The sequence below is a fragment of the Pan paniscus genome, chromosome 8, assembly GCF_029289425.2.
Source record: "Pan paniscus chromosome 8, NHGRI_mPanPan1-v2.0_pri, whole genome shotgun sequence".
Taxonomy (NCBI): Eukaryota; Metazoa; Chordata; class Mammalia; order Primates; family Hominidae; genus Pan; species Pan paniscus.
This window is the reverse complement of record NC_073257.2, coordinates 132,661,421-132,678,273: the sequence shown is the minus strand read 5'-3', so window position 1 is coordinate 132,678,273 and position 16,853 is coordinate 132,661,421. Positions and strand designations below refer to the sequence as shown.

At 42.1% G+C, this 16,853-nt stretch overlaps 1 protein-coding gene and 1 long non-coding RNA gene across 4 annotated transcripts in view; one reads left to right on the top strand and one right to left on the bottom strand.

Moving 5' to 3' along the window:
* LOC130540567 (uncharacterized) overlaps nucleotides 1-16,853 on the top strand; it is a 92,877-nt gene that overhangs the window by 38,548 nt on the left and 37,476 nt on the right. The window lies entirely within an intron of this gene.
* Nucleotides 14,279-16,853, bottom strand: part of PLPP4 (phospholipid phosphatase 4) — a 343,809-nt gene continuing 341,234 nt past the window's right edge. Inside the window, exon 7 of one of the 3 annotated variants that reach the window (XM_055093395.1) lies at nucleotides 14,279-16,479. In XM_055093395.1, coding sequence (XP_054949370.1) covers nucleotides 16,100-16,479 — 380 coding nt within the window. In that variant the 3' untranslated portion in view covers nucleotides 14,279-16,099. The remainder of the gene's footprint in view (nucleotides 16,480-16,853) is intronic. The other 2 variants (XM_055093396.1, XM_055093400.1) reach the window with 2 other exon arrangements.

Below are 16,853 nucleotides of genomic sequence, written 5' to 3'. Positions count from 1 at the left end.
ACAGAGGCAGCTTTAAAATTAGCAGAAGGTAATAGACCAAACAAGTAATTCTAGCACATTTTCAGAAGAAGATAACATTTGATCATTATCTGCCATTATATTAAAAATAATTCTATAATGTAAAAATATGAATGTCAAAAACAAAACTATAGAACTATTAGAAGAAAACATGGGCAAATATCTTTATGAGAACAGAATAGGAACTGATTTGAAGAAAACCTTTTTTCATGATAGGAAAAGTACAAGTCACAAATAAAAAGTGTGATAAAGTTTTCTAATTAAAAGTATAAACTCACTTGCCAAGAAGCAGGAAAAAACATGAAAAGATAAGAACAGATTTTACAATCCATGTAATTAACAAAATATCAGTAACCAGAATGTATAAAGAATCCCTATTTAAAAGACAAACTCAATAGAAAGATGGGGAAAATAATATAAATAGGAAATTCCCTGAGGGGGAATATTTCATGATCCGTCAACATGAAAATATTCTCAACCTCTCACACAAATAAGCACATTTCAAAGTGAAATAGCAGTGAGATACACACACATCACTTACATCAGCTTAGGACCATTAATAAGCATGCTGATACCTAGTGTTGGTGAGGACGTATAGGAATGGGCACGCTGTACCATCACTGGAGATGCTAATTGGTCCAAGTGGCCACTTCAGAGAGTGATGTAGCATCTCTCAGTACATTCTCCTTTAGAGAAACCCACATTTGCACAAAAGGAACATATCCACGGGTGTCAGTGCAGCTCTGTTATTTCATAGCATGTAAGTGGAAACTACCCATCAGTAGAGAAATAGATAAATAATCTGAGGTCTCTGAATAAAGTAGAGGCTGGAAGTAGATCAGTATGGTACCAAAGTAGGTACATTTCCAAAACATAAAAGCAAACAGCAAAAGAAATTAACAGTATTACACCATTTATCTAAATTTTAAAAACACACGATAGTGTATATACTACTGTAGTATCAGGGCCAAGGGAAAATTCTCCTTTACCTTCTAAAGGTTTACTGAAAATCACTGACAAGAGGGAGATTAATAAGAGAATGGACATACATATTTATTTAGTGTATTATTTAGTGTATACACGGGAGCCTTCAGAACAAAGACTCAAAGCTACAGGGGAAATTGTCCATTTTTATGCTTAAGTTCAACAACCATGTAGAAATATGATTGGACAGAAAAGGTATGATCTAATGCTAATAGCTGACTGAGTGAGGAAATCCAGCAAGGCCCATCTGTCTAGATTCTTCTCAGCCTCTCAGAGCATGCACTCCTTCCTTCTGGGTGTGGGGCAGAACCCTCTCTCGAATGGGGCTCTTAAGACCTACAGTCAAATAACGTAGGTCAGATAATTTCTTCATGGTCTGTTTTTACACAGACAGGTGGAGGAAAAGTTAAAGTAACATTTTTAAGTTTTATGGCTGGCTTTGGGAAGAGGGGTTCTGGTTTCTATGACCTGCCTTGGGGAAGAGAGATTCTAATTTCTCTGCCTAGCCTCAGGGGAGAATGGAACTGAGAGACAGGAGAGCAGGAGAAGGTCGGAGAAAAACTTTTGCTTCTGAAGCTGCTTCTGAAGCCTGCATTTCAGGGTATTGTTTTCTGAGTCCTAGCAGTAGAAATGGTAAAAATACATTCATCACAATAATTCCCATTAGCCTTAATAGTGGATACTAATGAGGAAAGGTAAGAAGGAAGGAAATGAGAAATGAGTTGGGGATTTAGCTGTATTTGCAATGTTTTATTTCCAAAAGTTGTGAGCCAAACATATATGACAAATGTTAGCTGTTTGCTTTTAGTGAAAGACATCATTTTTTGTACTTCCTCTGTATGTTGTAAACATTTGCATAATTAATCAAATCTTTTTTTAAAGATTATGTAAATGGCAAAAAGTTTTTACCTGTAGAATAATCTGCCTCCCCCAAAGTTATCCGTGCCCTAATCCCCAAAATCTATCAGTATATATTTCTTTTCATGGCAAAAGAGACTTTGCAGATGTCATTGAATTAAGGATCTTGAGATGAGGAGATTTTCCTAGATTATCTGAGTAGGCTCAACATAATTACAAGGAATTACAGGAATACAGGCAGCCTCTAGGAGCTGGAAAAGGCAAGGAAACAGAGTCTCCTCCAGAGCCTCCAGGACAAAATGAAGCCAGATGAGACCCTGATTTTAGCCTCGTTTGACCCATATCAAACTCTGATCTCCAGAACTGTAAGATAATAAATTCGGGTTGTTTTAAGCTATCAAAGTTATGGTAATTTGTTAGAGCAGTCAGAGAAAATTAATATATTAGCTCATCCTAATTTCTGTTTTTAAAATTAAAATGAGGTCTGTAATGTGCCAGGTCTCTTAGTTCATTTGTGCTGCTACAACAACATTCCATGGACTGAGTAATTTATAAACAATAGAAATGTATTTCTCACCATTCTGGAAGCTAGGAAGTCCAAGATGACGGCATCCGCATTCAGCATCTGACGAGGGCCTTTGCTGCATCCTTACATGTCTGGAGGCAGAAAGGCAAAAAGGACCTAGATGGTTCCCTGGAGCCCTTTTATAAGGTACTGGTCTCATTCATGAGGGATGACTTCATTGCCTTCTAAAGGCCCCACTTCTTAATACTCATGCATTGGGTCTTAGATTCCAACATATGAATTTTAGGGTGACATACATTCGAACCATAATACCAGGGAAATGTTCTAAGGTTTATTCACTCAACAAGTACTTATTGAACATGAGTGCTGCTATGCCCCAGACACTCTGCTGTGGACTTAAGATAGAAAAGTGAGATAAATTTGACAAAAATTCCTGCTCTTTGGGGAAAGAGTGGGTGGAGACAAGAAATAAGAAAAAAATAAAGTTAGAATATAAATAGAATATTAGTACAGTGGTGAATGCTACAGAGACAAGAAACAGAACAGGTATGGGGCTTGGGAGTATGGAGGGTGTGCTTGGGTGAGAAGTGATTACAATTTTCAGAACGGTGCCCCAGTCAGGAAGGCGACACCTGAGCCAACTCTTGGAAGAGATAAAGGGAATCTGGTCATATGGATGTGCAAAGGAAGAGTGTTCTAGCAGAGGGAACAGTCACTGCAAAGCCCTAGGCTCAAGTATGCTCAGTGCATTTGTGGGACACAAAGAGGCCAATGGGGCTGGCACAGAGAGAGCAAAGGGGAGGGTTACAAGAGCTACCTCAGAGAGGAAGGAGAGAGGTGGGTTGTCAAGATGTTCCCCAAGTTAGTGGCTGCGTTTGATGTAAATATAATCCTAAAAAGCCACCATGAGTCTAAGACTGCTTTTCCATGCTAGGAATATTTATACAGTGGCAGCCATGAATGCTATGGCCTGTCACCCTGTTACTCTGCATGGCAGTGTGTGGGCAGCCCAGGCATGGGCTTGGTGTGAGGGAATCTATTTCCGATAGGGGACCCAGGGAGTTTGGGGCTGGGGCAGTGGCTATCAGCTTGCCCAGAATTTATCCAGTGGCCTGAGGCAATGCTCCAGGAGTGCTTAAAGCAACTGGCCTCCTTGGCTCCCACTAACTAATGCTGAGGTCTGTCAATGGAATTCATTTTTCTAGCATTCGCACCAAAAGTGTCCAGGCAGCCTACAGTAAGCAACACATCACTGGTGGGGTGCCCCAGGCAGATTGGAGAAGCTGTGGCCACATAGAGTGGGGGAAAGAGCAGGGGACCTCCCTGAGCCTCAGTTTTCTCCTCTGTAAGTGGAGTGTGCTGACTCCCCAGGATTATGCAAGAGTTGGAAGAGCAAGGATGTTGGGGAAATGCTGGGCAAGCAAGCAGCAAGTGCTCAAAGGATGCTGAAGCCAGGGCTTCCTCCCTTCTTTCCTTCTTCCTCTCCTGCTTAGCATGGTGTTGGGTCCAGGAACAAAATAATCTAGAATACAAGAAGTGTGATAGGTGAGCTGTTGGGAAGGGCTGCAGGATGGGCTGCTGGCAGCCTTCCAGCTGGGGAAGTCAGGGAGGCTTCCTGGAGGGGTGGCGGCTGAGCTGGCTAGGATCCAAATGTGAGTATTCCTCCTGGGGAAAAGCAGCAGCAAAAGCAGCCTTGGAAAGAGGAAAGCAGGGGATCCAGGGCCCTAATTCAGGGAGGGAGTTGTGCATAATAGCAGGTGTGACAGCCAACAGAGGGAATGGGAGGGAAACTGGCAGGAGGAGGGTCTGAACTTACACTCTTTACAGAGCCTCAGCTGGCTTTTGAGTTTGCACGGAGTGTAGGAAGTGAGCAAATCAATGTATGCTTTGAGAAAATTAATTTGGTATAAGTTCCTCCTGAATTTCATTGTGTTTGATATGAAAATTTAGCCTTGGGCCAGCACTGCATGGAATTTTTAAAGTGCATCACTTCACAGATTAAAAGGGGGCCCTCTGCTCCTGATACCCTTATATAGAGAGTTCTACTTAATTTTACAGAAGGGTACAGTTTGACCTGCTCTTGTTCCATGCAACTCGGAAAAATAAATTATTTAACCAAGGATATGCTTTAGGGCATTATGTTTGCCTTTTTTATTTTAAAAATTGTTTGTCCTTCCATTTTCACACCTTTAGTTATTCAGTACAGCCTTCGTTTTACTAAAATCATGTGCCTGTCCTCTCGAAACTGAAAAACTTGTCTAATGTCATAAAACCATAAGGGAAGAGTGTTCTCTGCCCCAGATTTTGGCCTATATGCCTCTTTTTTCTGTTTAGTCTTAATTGAAAGATTGTTTTATACATTGTTCTTTTTCCCCATATCTATTTTTGTTTTTTCTAGTCTCATTTCAGAACTCACTCAACCATTTCTGCTTCTCAAAGAGATACTATTCTGTTGATAATAGAGAAATCTCCAGGTGCACTGCCATTATCTAATTCTGGGATATTATTAAGAGCATTTAATTCAAACAATCATGTTTTATTAGAAAAGAATGACTAAGTCTTTGATTGAATTGACTAGGGCATAACTATTTTAGGGTTTGTTATTAGAATTTAGAATTATCAGGCAATTTCTATGGCTGTTTGAGGTGTCTGTTTTTACTTGTAATAATGATTCTTCTAATAAAACCTTCTGTAGGATAGTGTTTTCTTCTTATTAAGGGGCTGATATGCTTTATTTAATATAATCATCTTAATGCCTCAGGAAGTTTTCTATTACTTTCATTATAAGATTGGGGAAACCCAGGCATGGGACTTATATGACTTACCCAAGCAGGTGACACCTTCACTTGAACCTTCGTTTGTATTCAGGTTTTTTTTTGTTTTTGTTTTTTGAGACGGAGTCTCACTCTGTCACCCAGGCTGGAGTGCAGTAGTGCGATCTCAGCTCACTGCAGCCAGCCTCCGTCTCCTGGATTCCAGTGATTCTCCTGCCTCAGCCTCCTGGGTAGCTGGTATTACAGGTATGCGCCACCACGCTGGGTAATTTTTGTATTTTTAGAAGAGACAAGGTTTCACCATATTAGCCAGGCTGGTCTTGAACTCCTGACCTCAGGTGATCTGCTTGCCTTGGCCTCCCAAACTGCTAGGATTACAGGTGTGAGCCACCGTGCCGAGCCTGTCTTCAGGTTTATAAGTCAATTCTCCTTCTGTAGTTACGTTAATGCTAAGCCCATGTGTTACATGTTATCCCTGAATTTGTGAATCCCAGAAAAACTGGCTGTTGTGGAACAATTTCTACAGAAAAAGAGGGCTAGAAATGTTTTCATTGGATACTGATAACTCTGCTTCAGTGTGACCTTTAACTAAATTATAACCATTATCATTCATTTTAATAGAGTTGATGTGATGGTGGGCACCAATGTCAATCTATTATTATGAATCATTTTCTGTATCGTGAAATCAATACCTTTTCTCTCATTACTATTTGTATTCTTTTGGTATTGTTATAGATAAGTGTTCCTCAGCCTCCGCTCTATTAACATTTTGAGCCACATAATTCTTTCTGTGGGGAGCTGTCCTGAGCACTGTAAATGTTTAGGAGAAGCTGTGGCCTCTACTCAGTAGATGCCAGTAGCAACTCCCACCCCAGTTGTGACAACCAAAAAGTCTCTAGGTGTTGCCAAATATCCCCTGGGGGACAAAGTCGTCCTTTGTTGCAAATAACTGCTGTTGATGATATAGGAATTAAAATATTTTATTATCTTAAGCTATTGAATTCTCTAATCTAAACATGCATTATTAATTACTTTGAAGCACACTTACCCATTGATCCTCCTATCATCAATAAGAATCCGTTGAGAACATCTTCCAGTACAGAGAGGAACCAACATCTGGTTAATTCAAACACAACCCCTGGGATCAGGTAATTAAGCATGTTCTTAACTAGCTGTCTTACCAAAATCAATACAAACTGCAGTTTCATCCATCTTAACTACAGAGCATGTGTTTTTCTAGTAATGTTCCTTGTCGAGCTTTTAGAGCTGGGAATTGAGAAAACAAGCCAGAATCGGCATCTTTGGTTGCATAATAAATGTGTTTGACACACATCAACCTGAGTACTCTGCAAATTTGACAATCGTTTCACCAATTTTTGTGTTAGATCATTTCAAATGAAGCAACCATTTATGATGGGGCAGGAGGAAAGGAGGTAAGGGTCTAGGGAAAGAGACATACACGAGAAAGGGAGGACAAAGAATTCTGGAGGATGCCTACATGAGGCATGTATTTCTGGATTCCAGGTTGATAGACAAGAATCAATAGGCTGTGGTTGTTAAATATACAGTCCGTAGACTAGACCATCCAGTTCACATCTCAGTCCTTCTACTTATTAACGATGAACTTGAGCAAGACATTTACATTTTCCCTGCCTCACATCTTATGGTGTTGCTATCAGAATTAGTGAGTGGAAAGAAATAAGGCCCTTAGAAGAGGAGCCAGCAGATAGCTGCTTAATGTTACTTGTTATTCTTAAAACAATATAGATAGCTTTGCATATAGAACTACCCGTCGACACAGAGCTGGAGAGAGGCAGTGTGTGGTCTGGTGGCTTGGGTTTGGAGCTGAGCCCTGCCATTCATTGCTGGGTGACGTCTGGACCTTGGTTTTGTCGGCATAAGTTGGTTGTAAAGATTAAATGAGAAAAGGCAGGTAAAGCCCCTGGCGAGGGGTCTGGTACAAAAAGCAATAAATGCCAGTTTCTTTCCCCAGGCTTGAAGACTGATGCCTAATTCTGGCTGGTTATGAGACCCAGGAAGATTACTTAAAATCTCAGATCCTCAGTTTTCACATCCATGGACTTACCAGATCCATCTTTCCATCTGTCCATTCAATAAATTTCATTCAATCATCACTAAGTTGGCCCAGACTAAGTCCTGGAAATCCTTAAATCCCTCATTTAAAAAATATGGAGAATTTCAAATGTCTGAAAAACAGATTATGCATAACCAACCCCCATTTACCCACCACTCAATTTGAGCAAGCCACCTTTCAGCTTTAGACTTCAGAAGGCCCTTGAGTTAGGATGGCATGGAGGGTGGAATAAAAATATCAGGGGGTTTCTGTTAACTCCAAGTTTAATACGAGTTACCAGTATAATGTGGCTATAGCCCAAACTAATAACTCCCCTTAGCCTACGTTAAAACAAGCATCACATTTAGAATAAAGGCGATGATGCTGTTCTCTTACAAGCTGCTCAGGCCTGTCCTGGAGTTTTCCGTTCTGTTTCCTCATCACATTCAAGAGGCCCCTACATCAATAAGAAAAGGTCAAGAGGAGAAACAGCAGGATTGTTACACAGCTGGAAGCCATGAGTACTGATTATCATTGTCACTTATTAAGCTCCTGCTGTTTGCAAGCTGTATGGCAAGTGCTTTCTATAAATTATTGAATTCTCATAAACACAAAAAAGTAGATGTTATTGCTTTCACACCATTTTATGGATGAGACAGAGTATAAGATGAAACTGAGTAAAAGAAAATTTGAAATTCATCTCGTTCACCCAGTAGATCACTGAGCAGAGACTTGAACCCCAGCAGTCTGGTTCCAGGACCCACATCCTGAGCCCTACACCCCAGCCCCAGGAGGCTTAACCTAGAGAAGAGAAATTGAGCTCCACGATCTTTCTTCAAATTCCTTGAAAGGCTGTCTTGTGGAAGCCCTCTTTGATGGACTTTGTGTGGCTCCAAAGGGCAGATGCAGGTTCTAGGTGTAGCAGTAACAGGCAGTGGGTTTCATTTCAACACAGTGCTTTTTATTCCTTAGCGCTATTCAGCACACATGTGGCTTGGGAGGCAGTGAGTTCCCTGTCATTGGAGATGTGCAAACAGTGGGGTAGTGTGGGAAGCAGGAAGAGAACAAACAGGCAGATCTGATTTGCAACCTGATTCTGTCACTTACTAGCTTGGCGGCTTGGACATAATACTACTTCTCTGAACCTCAGTTTCCTATCTGTAAAATGAAAATACTTAACTTAAAAGGTTGTTTTGAGAATTAGAGATGCTGTTTACAGAGGTCCTGGCTCATGATAAATACCTGATAAATGGCAGCCTTGTTTCAAATTTCTGCATAAACTCATGCATCTGCTGGGGGGTTGGACTGCTTCCCCTCTAGGTTCTGTGCATCACTCCATCCTGACTGACACCCAGGAGTCTTGGCTTTTTAGGATTGACTCCAAAATGGCTTTATCCATCACTGCAAAGTGAACATTTTGCAATCCTCATTAGATGCATATTCTTATTAACTTTTCTCTGAAATCATCCTTTACTGTGTCATGAACTGAGAAAAAGAAGGAGCAAAAAGAATAATGGTTAAGGGCTCCATCTGCTGCATCTTGGTTTACAGCAAAAAAGGCCGTGCATTACCCAACCTTGGGAGTATCTATTTTTAAGCAAGCTAAATTTGCTTACATTATGCAGGATTGCATGGAAATGTGGACTTGAATGTCTGAAGTTTGAATGTTGAAGTATCTGGGGGCTGTGCTACGCTGACTTGGCTTCTCCAGGCACTTGATGCTGGGTGGAGGAGTGTGCAGAACTGCAGGAGAGGAGCAAGCATCATCTGTAACAGTACAGTGTTGGCCAACCCAGCTCTTACTTAGTCATTCATCAAAATGTTCGCTGTTTCAAAGTATTTGAGTCCCAAAGAGAATACATCATCAGCATTGCCCTCTAGCATGCTACAGCAGGTCATAGGCCAGTGGGTTTCCTTATTTTTAAGGCTGTAGAGCCCTTTTCTTCTGTAGAGCTCTTTTCTTTCATGGATTGTCCCAAGGGACACTGGTAGGTAAGACAGGTGAAAGGGATACCCTTTGGGTTGAAGTTGGAGTGGGGAACTGGAGGTTGCAGTCTGTTGGCCCCTTGACCACCCTCAACAGCTCCTCCTAGTGGTCTGGAGGCATCACCTTGAACCTCTAGGGCCCCTGGAATCCAGATTGACAACCAGTTGGACACAGCCATTTCAAATCCCTTTCTTGTTTTAAGAGGCTTCTTTGACTGCCACCTTTTACACACAGCAGGTTTGCAAGCCCTTCTAGCACCCACAGATGGTAAGAAATTGGAGGGACTTCCCTGCTGACTTGGTCATCAGAGTCAGCCGAGTATAACACAGACCCTATTTTGAACCCAGTCTTTTAATGTTAATGAAACAGAATAATTTTACTTTGTTTTGCTTTCTAAGCTTTTTACTGAATTGCCATTATTTTCAAAATGGATGTTAGTGGAGGAGGTGGTAATACAATAGCTACCAGCATTTATTGAAGGAAAATAAGGAAATAATCGTTCACTTGACATTGCCATGATTTTAACGGTTTGGGGAAAGGCCACCAGAAACAGAGTTTTGAGTGTGAATAATGATTCTGCCATGCCTGGGAAGCTGGAGGAAGCTCTTATGGACCCTTAACTGATCCTGCTTAGACCTCAAAGCATCCAGACCAGGGCCTGGCATACAGTGGGTGCTCAATATGCATTAACTGGATGAGAATGAACCCAGGGTACCAGACACATTATAGCTTCATGGCGCTGTCCCGCACATTGCAAAAATGTAACTCCAGTTTGTGCCTCTTAGGATTTCACTGATCAGTTATTTCCCCCTCTCTTCTGGCAGAAAAGGAAGAGGCAATATAAGATAGGATACATTTACATTTTTAATTTCCTTTTAGTAAAACAGCTTCTTTTAAGCAAAGACAGTTTGGTGGTAGCACAAGTAGATGCTGAAACCAATTAGTGAGATGACATGAAGTAAGATAGAAAAAATGTAGATTTAATTGAAGAAAGTTGCAATATAAAATCAAGCTGCCAGCCTTTAAAATTGTAATTAATTTTAGGGGAAGAAAAAGCTCATCGAATCGCTCTCACTGCTTTCTCACTCAAGTGTTTGCGCAACCGACTGTCTCATTTAACTCTTCCTTCCTGCAAGTTGCTCTTCCAGACAGCTTCTGATCCATGAGAAATACTCCTCTCTGGGAGACGGTTTTATGACTCAGTGGATTCACAGAAGCTCTTTCCTCTGAAGATGTTTTTAGTGATCTCCAAAGGATGCTACATCATAAATTCTGACAGAAGACATGAAATGTGACAGTGGACATGATCAGGCTGGTAACTAGCATCCCAGGTCTATCTGGGGTCATAAACAATGGTGCTGTTGGAAATGATGAAAAAGGAAACTGTTGGCTAATGAGATCAAACATCCAGTCAGGCAGGCATTAACCCACCTGCTTACGAGGTAGTTGGCACTTTCTAGATTCCCACGAAACAATGAAGGAAGCAGAGAGAGGGAGAAAGGATTCAAGCAGAGTCTAAAAATTCCTCCCACAGTAGCCAAATCTCTTCTAACTCAGCCTTGCCAGTGCTTGATATCCCACCATTATAAATCCATACTGTAGTTGATTTCTCCAGGTATCTTTTTGTATTTTTATTTTTTGAGGCAGAGTCTTGCTCTGTCGCCCAGGCTAGAGTGCAGTGGCACGATCTTGGCTCACTGTAACCTCTACCTCCCAGGTTCAAACGATTCTCCTGCCTCAGCCTCCCAAGTAGCTGGGATTACAGATGCCTGCCACTGTGCCTGGCTAATTTTTGTATTTTTAGTAGAGACCGCGTTTCACCATGTTGGCCAGGCTGGTCTTGAACTCCTGACCTCATGATCCACCCACCTTGGCCTCACAAAGTGCTGGGATTACAGGCATGAACCACCATGCTCGGCTCCAGATATCTTTTTAGAAAGACTCTGATCTGAAAAGGCACCTCTGTATGCTAGTGTGAGTTAATTGATCAGATACATTTCCTCACTGGCAATAGAGATAGAGGCAAAGGGGAGCTCTGAGTAACAGGACCTCGATTAAACCTCTGTGTGCCCACCTTGTGATTGTCTTCCAGTGTGTGCTGAGTTGTATGACAAATAATGAGACAATGGGAAAGCTACTCTAGAAGGCTCTGTTCTCTTTGTATGGGCAAATAAAGCAGAAACCTAATTCACAGGCTCCTTTCTCATGATCACTATTTGCACAACGCTCTGCATAGTGAGGGATGTTATGTCCTTTAATCCTGACTACAAAAGGCAAAGAATCTGTATTGTAAGGAAACAAGGGAGATGGAGCATGTGCAAAGAATGTTCACTTCCGGCAATAAGTGGGTCTTAAGATTGTGTTTAATTCTGCTTGAAAGTATTGTGGGCATATAATTTTCATTTCTGAAATGTTATCCTCATTTCTCACCAATCTTTAATGCGCAGAGGCTGATGATTTTAAATTTCATTGTTCTTGCCCTTGAGCTTGTCAGTGAAATAATAACCTACCATGAAACTTGTCCATGTTCTGCTGCCTGAAGAATCCTTTAGCAAAGTACATCCTAATACTCTAATTGATCGATTGTTTAAATTTTTGCTTTAATACATAGGTATATTTAACTCAGCAAGGAAACAAGAAGGATAGGTAATTGGATGTCTTTTCCTTTTTTAATGTAAACTTTCTTTCTCCCAGGAGCACACACAACCAGGAAATTCTGAAGGTGAGCAATGAATGAGTCAGGGCTTGTTTTTCATAAATGTTTATAAAATCTATAGTGATATCACCTCTTTCAATCCTGATTTTGGTAATTTGTATTTTCTTTGTTTTCTCAATCAGTGTGGATAGGTATTGTGTCAACATGCTAAAGCAAAAACTATCCTTCTCAGAATTCCCTTCTCTGTTTGGTTCTGAGTCAGGGTTGTCCCCAAGAGAAATTTATGTGAGATGTGCAAGACAGTGTGAAAGGAAAATATCTTGGGGCCCCCAAATCACTAAGTTGAAGGGAAAAATCAAGCTGAGAACTGCTTAGGGCAATCCTGCCTCCCATTCTATTCAAAGTCACCCCTCTGCTCACTGAGATAAATATGTATCTGATTGCCTCCTTTGGAGAGGCTAATCAGAAACTCAAAAGAATGCAACCATTTCTTTCTTATTGACCTATGGCCTAGAAACCCCCTCTCCACTTGGACTTGTCCCACCTTTCCAGACAGAACCAATGTTCATCTTACATATGTTGATTGATGTCTCATGTCTCCCTAAAATGTATAAAACCAAACTGTGCTCTGACCACCTTGGGCACATGTTGTCAGGACCTCCTGAGGCTGTGTCATGGGCATGTGTCCTCAACCTTGGCAAAATAAACTTTCAAAATTAACTGAGACCTCTTTCAGATATTCGGGGTTCACAGTAGAATAAAGTGGCAGCCAGTGGATGTATGGGAAGGCGTGGCTGAGCTCCTGCACATTGCTGGTTCTTTGGTGGTTCATCATATATGTGGGGGCAAGAGCCAGGTCTACAGCTCCCCTCATTTCTGGGCTTCTGCCTCCAGCTTTTCTCAACCCTGGTTGAGCCACCTATGCAGCTGTACAACAAGAGCACCAGCAGCTCACTTGAGACGTTGAAGTTGGACGCTCAGAGGCAGTGAAAGGCCTATGCACGTTCCAGCTTGTGCCCCTGAATCCTGGTGGGTCCTCCGAGGCTCCAGTTTATCCTGGATTTCTCCCACTTCTAGTCCAGGTTTTGTTCCTGACTGATGGCTCTATAGGCTTTGGACACCAAAGCACTTGTTTCACATAGACTGTTTAACCAGTTACCCCTGTCAACGAAGGAGTCAAATGCTATAAAATATTTAAGGAGGTTTATTCATGAGTGACCAAGGCTTGTGACACAGCCCCAGGAGGTCCTGAAAACATGTCCCCAAAGTGGTTGTTTTACAGTTTGATTTTATACATTTTAGAGGGACAGAAGTTACAGACAGACATCAATCAATACATATGAGGTGTTCATTAGTTTGGAAAGGCAGGCAACTCAAAGTGGGAGGGCTTTCGGGTCACAGGTGGATTCAAAGATTTTCTGACTGGCAATTGGTTATCTGAAGACCTGGAATCAATAGAAAGGAGTGTTTGGGTTAAGATAAAGGACTGTGGAAAACAGGGTTCTTATTATGTAGATGAAGTCTCATAGGTGGCCACCCTTAGAGGCAATAGATGGCAAATGTTTTCTATTCAGACCCTTAAAAGGTGCTAGAATCTCAGCCAACCTCTTCAGGATCAGAAAAAGACCTGGAAAGAACAGGGGATTCTCTATAGAATGTAAATTTCCCCCACAAGAGACAGCTTTGCAAGACCATTTCAAAATATATCAAATAAGTATATTTTGGGACAAAAGACTGATTTCAGGGCCTGCTACTTGTCACGCAATACCATACTAGAGTCAGGTTGGAATTTGGTATCTTATTGCTACAAACAGTTTGTTCTCTCAGTCTTAGAATCTCTGTTTTAATGTTAATGCTGATCAGTTGTGCCTGAATTCCACAGGGAAGAGGTTACAATGAGGCATGTCTGACCCCCCCACTCCTTTCCATCCTTGCATTAAATAGTTCTTCAGGTTTGCTTTGGAATGCCCTTGGCCAAGAGGAACATCCATCAGTTGGCTGAGAGGCTTAGAATTTTATTTCTGGTTTACAGCGCAATTGCATGAGGTCAGATTCCTACCATATTCTGTATCACTCATATTGGCTCAGATTCTCTGATCAACCCTCAGGTGAAGTCTTGTTGTGGGGTTATCAATGTTACCATTTTATTCACAAAAGTAACTATTGTCCTTGCTAATTTTCTCTTATTTATCTGTTTTCTACTTCTTTGATTTCTGCTGATCTTTCTTTCTTCCCTTAAACTTATTTTGAGTTTAATTCACCCATGTTTTCCTAGTTTCATAATGTGAAAACATATTTTAAAAGAAGAAATATTTCAAGTCAATGATTTCAGATTTAAATCTGTAACTGCCCGATGGGTTCTTCTTGCACAAACAAAATCAATTCACAGAGACTCAAGGCATTGCCATAAAAAAAGAGTTTAATTAACATGAGACTAGCCACGCCAGGTGAGAGACGAAGTTATTACTCAAATCAATCTCACTGAACGCTTGGAGGTTAGAGGTTTTTCAAAGATAGTTTGGTGGGCAGGGGGCTAGGCTATAGGTGCTGCTAATTGGTTGGGGATGCAATGATGGTGGTATGAAATATGGTCCTCATGAGCTGAGTCGGCTTCTAGGTGGGGCCACAGAACTGGTTAAGTCACAGGTCCAGATGGGGCCATCTGGTTGTTAGAAGTGCAAAACCCTGAAAAGACACTTCAAAAAGCCAACCTTGGGTTCTACAATAGTAATGTTATCTGAAGGAGTAATTGGGGAAGTTGCAAATCTTGTGACCTCCGGGAAAATGGCTGTAATTGTTTACCTACTTTACATTTTAGCAGAATTCCAGCCCCTCTCATTCTCCTAACCTGATGACCTTTCATTAGTTTTACAAGGTCAGTTTAGTTTTGGGGAAGGGCTATTGTTATTTAAAATATAAACCAAATTTCTCCCAAAGTTAGCTTGGCCCATGCCCAGGAATTAGCAAAAACAGCTAGCCTGTGAGGGTAGAAGTGAGATGGAATCAGCCATGTCAGATTTTTCTATCATAATTTTGCAAAGGTGGTTTCGAAGCTATACATCTCTCTTAAGTCAGTGCTTTAGCAGAATCTCTGAATTTTTGATATGTGTTTTAAAATCATTTTTCTGTATAAAATATTTTCTTAATGCTTATAATTTCCTCTTTGACCTGTGCATTTTTTACAAGGGGGTAGTTTAATTTTTAAGCCTTTGGAGACTTCCTAGATACTTTATTGTTATTGATTTCTAATTTAATTTTATGGTTCTAAATAAGCTTTTAAAGATTTCAATATTTTGAAATTTTTTTTTAATTTTAATTTTAATTTTTGTTTTAGTATTTATTGATCATTCTTGGGTGTTTCTCGGAGAGGGGGATTTGGCAGGGTCATAGGACAATAGTGGAGGGAAGGTCAGCAGATAAACAAGTGAACAAAGGTCTCTGGTTTTCCTAGGCAGAGGGTCCTGCCGCCTTCCTCAGTGTTTGTGTCCCTGGGTACTTGAGATTAGGGAGTGGTGATGACTCTTAATGAGCATGCTGCCTTCAAGCATCTGTTTAACAAAGCACATCTTGCACCACCCTTAATCCATTTAACCCTTAGTGGACACAGCACATGTTTCAGAGAGCAGGGGGTTGGGGGTAAGGTTATAGATTAACAGCATCCCAAGGCAGAAGAATTTTTCTTAGTACAGAACAAAATGGAGTCTCCTATGTCTACTTCTTTCTACACAGACACAGTAACAATCTGATCTCTCTTTTTTTTCCCCACATTTCCCCCTTTTCTATTTGACAAAACTGCCATCGTCATCATGGCCTGTTCTCAATGAGCTATTGGGTACACCTCCCAGACGGGGTGGCCACCAGGCAGAGGGGCTCCTCACTTCCCAGACAGGGCGGCCGGGCAGAGGCGACCCCCCACCTCCCGGACGGGGCGGCTGCCGGACGGAGGGGCTCCTCACTTCTCAGACGGACTGGTCAGAGACGCTCCTCACCTCTCAGACGGGGCGGCAGGGCAGAGACACTCCTCTGTTCCCAGACGGGGTCGCGGCCGGGCAGAGGCGCTCTTCACATCTCAGACGGGGCGGCGGGGCAGAGGCGCTCCCCACATCCCAGACGATGGGCGGCCAGGCAGAGATGCTCCTCACTTCCTAGACAGGATGGCGGCCGGGAAGAGGCGCTCCTCACTTCCCAGACTGGGTGGCCGGGCAGAGGGGCTCCTCACTTCCTAGATGGGGTGGTGGCCGGGCAGAGGCTGCCATCTCCGCACTTTGGGAGGCCAAGGCAGGCGGCTGGGAGGTGGAGGTTGTAGCGAGCCGAGATTATGCCACTGCACTCCAGCCTGGGCAACACTGAGCACTGAGTGAGCGAAGACTCTGTCTGCAATCCCGGCACCTCGGGAGGCCGAGGCTGGCAGCTCACTCGCGGTCAGGAGCTGGAGACCAGCCCGGCCAGCATGGTGAAACCCCGTCTCCACCAAAAAATACGAAAACCAGTCAGGCGTGGCGGCGCGCGCCTGCAATCCCAGGCACTCGGCAGGCTGAGGCAGGAGAATCAGGCAGGGAGGTTGCAGTGAGGCGAGATGGCGGCAGTACAGTCCAGCCTCGGCTTGGCATCAGAGGGAGACCGTGCAAAGAGAGGGAGGGGAAGGGGGAGAGGGAGCCAATATTTTGAAATTTATTGAGACATTTTAGAACCTAGTATATAGCCTCTTGGTGAATGTTCTGTGTGTTCTTAAAAAGTGAATGTGTATTCTACCACTGTTCAGTAAATGCCAATTGGGTCAAGTTTGTTGATAGTCAAATCTTCTATATCCTTACCCATCTTTTTGTCCTATTATTTTTTCTGTCAATTATTGAACAAGAGGTGTTAAAATCTCCAATTACTTCTATTTCTCTCTTTAACACTGCCATTTTTTTCTTTGTGGATTTTGAATTTCTCTATATATTGTGTATATTTTGAAGGTCACATACATCTTTTGT